Here is a 10,179-nt window from a genome sequence, read left to right on the forward strand (position 1 = left end):
GACCCGACGCCCAGGCGCATTTTGTTCGGCAGTTTGAAAAGCTCTCGATGCGTGATGACGTCATCGGACGTAACAGGTTTCCTCGGGCCGCCGGACATGATAGTCGCGTGATTATGAGCAGAAAGACTGTTTTATACGCCCTCTCTTTTTTGTCTTCCTTTCATTTAAAACTAAACAATTATACAGATGAGAAAAAAACATAAACAAAAAAAAATACAAAAAAGCCAGAGGAATGAAAACAATTTACAATTTGGATGAAAATATTAAATGATTTATAGTGTAACAGTTTTAGTTGCTGCAACAGTCTTGGACAGTTGTAATATTGTTTGATTTCATTTCAGAGCGCCACAAAGTCGGATTTCCTAGAAAATTTGCATTCATGGATATGAAATTTGGTGAATAATAAAATTAATGTAATAATGTTGTTGTTATCCTTGCAGCAATCGAAGGAACCAAAGAGGACATTCTTCCACAATAGTGACAATGGTTTGTGATAATGAATATTCGCAATGATGAATTTTTGCCAAAGTGCTACAGTAAGAACAGTTGCCAAGTGCTTCTTAAAATATGATTTTCTGAAACTAATGACTTGCTGTGTAAATTCTGTGAATCAGCTTGAATGATGCCTCTTTTATCTAATTTATAAGCAGATACTTCTATGCTAACAACCATACTTTCTGCCGGCATGCAGGCCTATTACTCATAAGGGAATTCCAAAATGAGATGCAGGCCAAGGTGATGGAAGTTATGTCTTGTTGAAATAAACCATCAACGGTTCTGTTGTTTTTTTTTTTGTGCCTCCTTGTGCCCAGGCATGTGTGAAACACCAAAACAACACACCGGTACAGAACACTGATTTTATTTCAAATCTTATTTAATGTATCGGTAAAATACTTCATTTATTCTAGGCTGACTTGATGTAACTTTAACATCTGAAGGAATACTTATCATTACTTATTTATCATTAAATGCATTTTAGTAATTTAACAGAAATTAGTGATTTTTAATAGTCCCAGTCCTTTATGTTTTAAGCAACTTTATTGTTGTATTAATGTGCACTGTAAAATACACAACTAGTGTAACTGGACAGAATTTTGAATTTTATACGCCCTGTGTTGCCGGGTTAGGCTCCGGCTCCCCGCGACTCTGTATGGGACAAGCGGTTCAGACAATGTGTGTGTGTAAGATAATAAATCATTGTTCTTTCGGAAGCGTGGAAACAATCAGTGAGCAGCAGTGCCACCCTTCGTCCAAACGTGAGGCTAGCAGTGTTTCACAAAAAAGCACAGAAAATAATAGGTGATCTCGGTTTAGGACACGCTAACATGTCATTTTATGTGCCTTGTCATCTCAGTTTTCGATCGTCGAAACATTTGTCGATTTTCCTTACAAAAACCAGAGTAGACGCTGCAAAACAGCTCTCCTTGAGCCTCTCCTTACTTGGATACATTTCAGCGCTCCTTTTCTGATGTCCGGAAGGAATCGCAATTTTATCCTGATTGGTGCAGAGCCTCCAGCTGACTTGTCTTAACCAATAAGAATCTACTCCGTCGAGTTAATCGTTCTTCGCGGCTTTCAGAATTAAACGTATGAGGACAGGGAAGTTGAATGATCGTAGAGGTTTCACGTCGCCTGCTTCCGAAAATATTACCAACATTTAAGGATGAAAAGGAGATATAATAACCGCAAGCCAAAGAATGCTGGGGATTCAGCTCGAAAAGTTGAGCTTGAAAAGGAGGAAATAAAGAAATGTTCGAGCGTGGTTAAGTAAGTTATAACCAGCGCAGCGGTTCTCATAGTTACCACAAGCGTAAATAAAAAATAGTTTTCATGAAGTATTTGAATAGACGAACCTAAGTAACTCGTTCTTGAATTCTTCATGAAATAGTAAATAGAATACGACGTCTACTGACAAATAAGTTTAGAACAGGAACACAAACGTGACGAAATCTCAAATAGTACAAATTGAATTTCATCAGAGTGAGGTTTGTGTTTTGGAAAGGAAAAATTAAAAGTAACGTAGGCGAATAAATCAATAATATTAATTTAATGTTTCACGCGTTTGTCCGAAGGAGCCTGTTGTTTCAGTCAGGGTCATTCGGTGACTTTTGCGCTCTATCATGACGTCACCATTGTTTCGTAAGTACAACTGCGCTGTGTCTTGTGTGAACTGCACTTACCACTTAAATGACCATTTTTCTTTTTTTTTTTTTAAAGAAACAAGTGGCTACTGAGAGTCGGAACGGCTTTTCTTGCACTCTTCATCGTCTACCTCTCCGTGCCATTCGTGCTCTACTGCTTCCCTTGGATCGTGGGTCATCTCGTCTATTCCCATTCCTGTGAGTCAGTGCAGCCCCATCATGTACTCCATCCTGGGCAGGACTGTCACATGAAACCTTTCTTTCCCTCTGACACCTCATCAAAAACACAATCAATTACATTTATTTATTAGCAGATACTTTTCTCCAAAGCTACTTCCAGTGAACTCTGTCATAGAGTCTATGTAGTGTTATGAGCCCACACACCTTATTTACCAAGGTGACTTACACTGCTAGATACACCACTTACAATGGGTCAGTCATCCATACATCAGTGGAACACACTCTCTCTGTCACTCACACATTATGGGGGAACCTGAACAGCATGTCTTTGGACTGTGGGAGGAAACCCACACAGAGATGGGGAGAACATGCAAACTCCACACAGACCGAGCGGGGATCGAACCCATGTCCTCCCACACCACCCAGGTGCTGTGAGACAGCAGTTCTACTTGCTGTGCCACCAAATTCACTGAAAGTGTACAATCCTTAAAGCTTACTTTTTTTTTCTTTTTTGGCAGTCAGGATTCCCTTTGTGGATCTCAGTCATCCAGAGGATTTCTCACTAAATCACACAGTTAATTTCTATCTCACACCAGAGGAAGGTATCACAGTTGGTGTGTGGTAAGTGCTACTATCGGTGGGAACAAGTCAGCCTGCCAGTGCTGATAATAGCTATGATTCTTTATGCAGCTGATGCCATTGTCCAAGGTTATTTACTGTGATTTGCCAATTTATACAGCAGGATATTTTACTGAAGAATCCATGGTAAGAGCCTTAATCAATAATAGTACAGCAGGGGAGGGATTTGAACCCAGAGGGAATGGCCCTAAAATTCATACTTAAAATATGAGATCCTTTCTTGTGCTTTATAGGCAGACTGTCCCAGATAACCAGTGGCAAAAAGCACAGGGAAAAGACCTTGAATGGTACAAGGAGTCCCTTAAAGATAGCACCCCTGTCATTGTCTATCTCCATGGCAACATGGGGACCAGGTAGGAGTGGTGATCATTTGATTTACCTGAAAAAATTTGAATATTGTAACACACCAAATTTCACATTTTTGTCTGATTTCTTCCAGAAGTAAATTAGTAGCACAGTCCACACTTTCCAGTCTATGCTGATAATATAAAGTGATCATTACAAAATCTAATTCAACTGTTAATTCCAAAAGGGCGCTAAGTCACAGAGTTGAGCTCATAAAGGTGAGTATTTACCAAGATTAACACAAATTTTAAAATGAAATGAGGCAGAAATAAAACAAAAAAAAAAAAAAACATGTAAACCTACTCAAATGTATTTCGTTCAGGTGTTGAGTGCTGCTGGGTTCAATGTTCTTACTATGGACTACAGAGGTAGGCTGTATGTGAAAACACACATCTTTTTTGTTTGCTTACTTTTTAGACATTTACAGTGAATGGCAGAATTCATGACAATGAAGGGGTTGTCATATTTCCCATGATTTGAGAATTTATTCACTTCAATCTTTCGCTGCAGGTTACGGGGATTCTACAGGGCAGCCCAGTGAGGCTGGTATGACTGCAGACGCTGTCTACCTGTATCGTTGGGTAAAAGCATACAGTGGCAGCAGCTCAGTGTGTCTCTGGGGGCACTCCCTTGGCTCTGGGTGAGATCTCAGAAAATGAATCGATGAGTCCTACGGTGATGCGGAACTGATTCACCGATCTGTGAATATCTGCTTGGGTGTTCACCTGCCATGAAAGACGAGCCTTTCTAAAGAATTGTATCGATCCGTAGGGTGGCCACCAACGCTGCACTTAAACTACAGAGTGATGGTTAGTATATTTTGGAGTTTTATGTGGATTTGGCTGTAATCTCAATCACTGTTCTGTAATCAGTCGTTTAATGTAAATACATAGAAATGATACAGGAGGTAAACAGTTCTAACTGGTGTTTTTTTTTTTTTTTTTTTTTTTAAATACTTGAGCCAGTTTTCTATTACAAAACACTCCCGCTATTGTATTGTGTTGCTGATAGTTGTTAAAAACAAAATGCAAAAAAAGAATAACAAACACTTACTTTTTTTGGGAAACCATTGACTGTTAAGATTTCCATGAAGCATCTGCTTGCAGCTCTTTAAGAAGCCTGTACCTACTGTGAAGCAGTTGTGTTAGTCTGGTCATAGCTTGGCATCATTAATTTTCTTGAACTCTACCCCGTTGTGTCCCATAGTCCAAATTAGCAAGCGCTTTGGACTCTGCCCCTCGCAGACGTGTATGACAATGGAATATTCTTGTGCCAGGGTTTCCCGTTGATTGCGTGATTCTTGAGGCTCCCTTCACAAATATTTATGAGGAGGCTGCCGCTCGCAATATGGTGAGACCTCTTGTTCTTTCCATGGCTCTATGCTGACAGTCGTCTCTGTCATTGTCGGTCAGCACGCTGCGGACGGTTTTGTTCCAGATCTCTGAGAGATCTATTTAATATCTGCAGTTTTGTTTGCCATGTAAAAATTTCCAAGTATTTTAAGCTCAGTGGTGAATAGTGATGTCCAATATTTTCTAATGATGCATAGGTTGTAATATTCTGTGTTCTGTCAGCTTTATGATGAGAATTGGCATTTATAGTGCTGTGTTATAAGTGAAATGATACAGATACTCACACTGTCTGAAGCCGCTTGTCCCAAGGAGGGTCACGGCGAACCAGAGTCTAACTCGGCAACACAGGGGACAAGGCTGGAGGGAGAGGGGATACACCCAGGACAGGACACCAGTCCATCGCAAGGCACCCCAAGCAGGACTCGAACCCCAGACCCACCAGAGAGCAGGACCCAGCCAAACCTGCTGTGCCACTGCACCCCTTTGATGATAGAGAGAGTTTTTAATAAATAAGCTTAATTATTGCAGCATACAAATCACAATTTGCTGACATCCTTTTGGAAAATCCAGAACCATTTTTTTTTTTTTTTCCTTCCTTAGCACTTGCTGAAAAATGCAATATGGAGTTTAAGTGGGGGAAAAAAATGAAATCCTGTTAATGGTATAATTATCTTCTGTGACATGGAGATACACAAATCTGTACTGCATGAAATGTGCACTACAGCTGTAAAGTTTTACATAGTGGCATCACTGCATAATTTTATCTGTACACTTCTAACAGCGGGGCCAGAAATCTGTTGGAAATTTAGATTGTTCATAAGTTCACCATTACCTTGCAATCTATAAAGCTTCATAATACAGATGTCCCAGGATTTATTTAAAGGTTAAATTTTGTTAAAGATATAATTAACAAAAGTCATAAGACTTTTATTGGCTGTTTGAGCAGCAGCTCATTTGGTGCAGGGTCTCATTTTTCCTCTCTGCTGGAAACATTGCACGAGTGACAGGGTACGCCACGGACGGGACACCAGTTCACCACGGGACTTTCACTGCATTACCTTTCATTAATTTAAAGCAATAGTGACCATATGCCTCAATTACAATTGAGAACAGCAAAACTAGCCACAAGGAAGCAACACATTCTTTACATGAGATGTGTCAGCGTCTGATCCCTTTCAGTTTGCAAAAAAAAAAAAAAAAAGTGTAATAGACACGTACTTCTGTTTATTCACTGCAAAAGTTTTGGTTATGCCTGTAATAAATAAAAAGAACACTGAATGAAATCATTCCTACACTACTGATGATGCCCTCCCTTGAGTGTGTTTTTCTACTTTCGAAACACAGACCATTTCTGATACGCAATAGAGCAAATTTCAGAAAGCAGAATGGTGAACAAAGTTAAATGTTAGAAATAAATTGGGAAACGTGTCTTCGGAAATGTGTAGCTCCAGTGTTTGTAACGAGAGTTACAAATGTATAATTACTTATGAAATGCTTTCATAATTCACAATTTAACAAGTGCTGTATCTCACTGTCTGTTTTCTGAGGTTTACTGGATGTTTCCGGGATTTGAAAACTTCATCCGCTATACTTTGGCTCTGAACAATTTGAGCTTCCCTAATGATGAAAAGTAAGTGTTGATTGTGAAATAAAATAATTGAATGTATTTTATTTTTATTTTTCCAAAAAACAGCTTGAGGAATAAGGACATTGTCAATGGCATTTATGCTAATAGCACTGAGGAAAGAAACTTAACCTTACTTTCTGGCATTTATTTTTATCTTTATTTTGAAAAGAAGTGTATAATGGTCTTGACTTAGCACTTTTACCTACAGTTACACATATTTATATTTTGCAGAACAAGAAATTGAAAAGCAGCAATTTCTATAAATACTTATTTGCTAATATCATGGGCCTCTGCTTGGGCTGAAAGATAACAGATTTGGTTGTGGACATGAACATGTCGAGATCTGAAGGTGTAACCTAGAGGAATAAATCTGTGTTTTTCAGTGGGAAATTTTAGTTTGATGATTTTTTTACTGAATGAAAATCTGTTGTTTCTTTGCAGCTTGAAGACATTAAGGAGCCACCTTCTGCTCTTGCATGCAGAGGATGACAATATTGTACCTTTCCACATGAGTCAGAAGGTAGGGGCTTCTGCCTAATACACATGACTGTATTTTGGGCAGTACCATAATGGGGTTCAAGTGGTCCAGGGCAGTGGACAACAAATACTGAAAATAAGCATACTGAAATACCTGATGTAGAGAAGAATATTTCCTTCATATCTTATTGTACAGTCCCAGTAAAAAGCCTGAGTACACTTGCTGGAAGTCCTTTTATCGCAAGGCATTCGGTTAGCGTGTTTCAGCACAAAATCATCTGACACGTCTTCAAAGATCTCCTGCAGCAATTCCCAGAGAGGTGGAGTGGTTGTAAGTTGCTTTCTCATACAGGTGTTGCCCAGGTGTACTCAGACCTTTGACTTGATTTCCTCTCTACATGGATGCACATGTACACTAAATGATAGTTTAAAAAATAAAACATGCTTCAGTCATTTAAAAAAGGCTACTTTTACGTGAATTCTAATTTGTGAGCAAATGTAACTTGAACCCTTAAATCTGCACGGCAGTTATTCCGCTTGCATGAGAAAAAGAACAAGAAGGAAGACGTGATGAACAAACATTTTAGTTCAGGTCAAATCTCAGTACAAAGCACACGCCTTGGTGACATTGTGCACCAAAAGCTGGAAGGAGGGTACATCCCAGACTGAACACCACTCCGTCGAAGTGCAATCGGACACTCCCTTTGGGAAAGTTAGAGTCACCAGTTTACTTGAAGCATGTCTGTGGAAGGACCTGGGACACCCAGAGGAAATCCTCACCAACACGATGGCAACATGCAGACCTTCAGCTTGTTTTGGGGGGGGGATTACCTGTTTTTATTATTTAAAGTAATGGCAAAGAAGAGGTCTAATTACAAGAATTCTCTTTATGAGCAGATTTTTGGGAATAAATTCCACTCGAGATGTAACTTTTACCAATCAGAGGAAATTGCACAAAACTACTGCAGCACATAACAAAGCAGTGACAAAACACACTGAAATAAATAACTATCACACTGAGACAGCTTAAGGCTACAGTGGGATTTGGCACCATTTTTAAAATATGTAGTGGTTTCTGCTGTTCATTTTTAAAAGCAAGATAACTGAGTGTTTTTTTTTTTTTTAAAAAAAACTAAAAACAAAAGTAAACCTGGTGTCCTTTGTTTTTAAAATTAAAACTCTGCAATAAATAGAAGCCAGACAGTGCTGGTGCAAGGACTTGATCTGGGATTCACAAAGTATTTCCAAGTCAAGCTGCGTCACAAAGCTTGAACAAACACATTGTTATTGCAGCGCCTTAGAAAAGGCCAGGCTGTAGCAATTGTAATTATGATTAGATTAAATGTGACAAGGTGGCAATACAGCCAGATTTCCCCATCAGCGAGGACTTACTAACAATACTGCTAAATACTCTTCTTAAGGATGCAAGGACTGGGTTACTTTGGTTCAGAACTACACAGCACATCAGTGGGTTTGAGGAAACAGAAGAATTGGAGAGGATGATCTCAGCAGGAGTGGGTTGCTGCTATAGAAATCTCCCTGGTACAGTAATAAGGTGTGAGGTGTTAGGTCCGATTTAATTCATCCAGAGATGGAATCCACAAGGATGACACCTTTGGGTTACTCTCATAATGGCATCTACATCTACTTAGAAACATGACTGAGACTGGAGATATGGTGTAGTCAGATTTTTAGTTGAAATTTCTTATTGACTGTAAATAATATTTGAAGAGTGGTTGTACAATAGTAATAATAGACTCACTGTATACTGGTTAGTATCTGAAACATAGGTGATGTTCACATTTTTCTAGCCTTGTTCAGCTCTTTTCTTAGTTTCTATAGTAAGTGTGCACCTTTTTTCCTAGTACTAGCCTTGCTTTTCTCTATTAAATCAAATACAAAAATAGTACAAAAATGCATAAAGTGATAAAAACAGTAGTTTAAAAAAAACAGTGGCGTTGGATTGTCTGGTAATGCTGCTAGTGAAAGTCCTCCATGCTGACACTCATGAAGTTATGCCTGTGTGGTACAGGAAATTGGCCCAGGGTGGGTCCCAAGACTTTGTACCATTACTGTGTACTTGCAATTCACAGGAAAATGGATATCAGCTTGCAGTGTAGAAAAGAAAATGATATCCACATAAATGCATGAGTAGATTTACTGTATAAACATGAGGAGCTCCATGAACTATGCATGTGTGTCCTCTTTACATTGTCAGTTGTACCATATTGCAAAGGACGCCAAGAACAAGCATGTCAGAATGGAGACTTACACTCAGTCTTTGGGTTACTCTCATAATGGCATCTACAGGGATCCTCAGTTGTCCAGAAAAATCTGGTAAGTGAGCCATGTTTCAGAAATCAGTTCTTAAGATTAATGCTTATACTACATACACCCTGAATTCATTGGCTTTGTGCAAAATGTCACCAAAAATAAGAATTCTTAATTTTACATTCCAGGCAGTTTCTGCAGCTGCTGCAGAAGTAACAAGGTACGTGAAGAAAACCATGGTCATGTCCAGAACAAGTCTTCATTTCAAGTCAGTTTGGACTACTTTTATATGCTAAGAAATGCATTAACTATCTGTGTATAGCGCGACGAGAAAAAGGGGCGGAGCCCGAGGGCAGCTGCCCACAGCGGAGGCTAATTGCCACCTCTATTTCTTCCCCAGGGGGCTCCCAGTGAGGAGAGAGCGAGACAAGAGAGGAGGAGGAAGCACACAGCAGACGCACGCCTGATCATCGTTTCCAAACCCCGCACACGCCCGCACCTTCATTCCCGAGCCCCACGACGACACCGCAGTCCCCAAAGTCCCGTTCCCGGTGCCCCCGTTCCCCCCCCCCCATCCTCTGTCCTTGCATCTGAGTGAATAAAAGGAGGACGAGCACTCACCTGAGCCGGCCTCTGTCTGTTGCACTGGAATTAATGATAATGACTTCTATTAATGACCAGAAGTAAAGCATCATGAGTGTAGATGGATCTGGAAAAAGGCTCTCCCTGACAACATGTACTGAGAATGATTTAACACAGTAAACAAACCCTGACATTTTAACTAAATACAGGTACATCCTGGTAGCCAATCTCCTAGTTTACAGACTTTTGGGATAATGGCTTTAGAAAAGTTGTACCCATGTTTGGTATATGTACCAACTCCTCATAATTAAACTTTTTTGGATGTTTAAGCATGTATGATAAGCTATGGGAAATGTTTCCCTCGTCTTTTTTTTTTTTTAAATTTCTTTAAATTTTTTTTGTTCATATATTTGTCTGCATTTAAGATGGGTCTGAGGACTCGCCCATTTCAGACTCACTTCTCTGATCTCGTAAGTGCGTGATAAACATGTACGTATGTGTCTTGTGTACATGTACTGTACAGTAGTTTAGAAAATATAAAATTTTCTTCTTGATTATTTTTAAT

The 10,179-nt window shown here is 39.4% G+C and overlaps 1 protein-coding gene across 1 annotated transcript; it reads left to right on the plus strand.

Annotated features, from left to right (window-relative positions):
- Positions 1-1,575: 1,575 nt before the first annotated feature.
- LOC108919617 (monoacylglycerol lipase ABHD12-like) lies at positions 1,576-10,116 on the plus strand. Its single transcript, XM_018727745.2, has 14 exons — positions 1,576-1,767; positions 2,218-2,339; positions 2,840-2,942; positions 3,194-3,313; positions 3,493-3,523; positions 3,628-3,673; positions 3,816-3,945; positions 4,077-4,114; positions 4,582-4,655; positions 6,205-6,287; positions 6,726-6,804; positions 8,980-9,098; positions 9,221-9,252; positions 9,433-10,116. Exons 1-13 carry the CDS (start codon positions 1,664-1,666, stop codon positions 9,246-9,248), a joined length of 1,077 nt encoding a protein of 358 aa, XP_018583261.2. The 5' UTR covers positions 1,576-1,663; the 3' UTR covers positions 9,249-9,252; positions 9,433-10,116.
- The last annotated feature ends 63 nt before the right edge of the window (positions 10,117-10,179 follow it).

This window comes from Scleropages formosus, chromosome 15 (assembly GCF_900964775.1).
Source record: "Scleropages formosus chromosome 15, fSclFor1.1, whole genome shotgun sequence".
NCBI classification, from domain to species: domain Eukaryota; kingdom Metazoa; phylum Chordata; class Actinopteri; order Osteoglossiformes; family Osteoglossidae; genus Scleropages; species Scleropages formosus.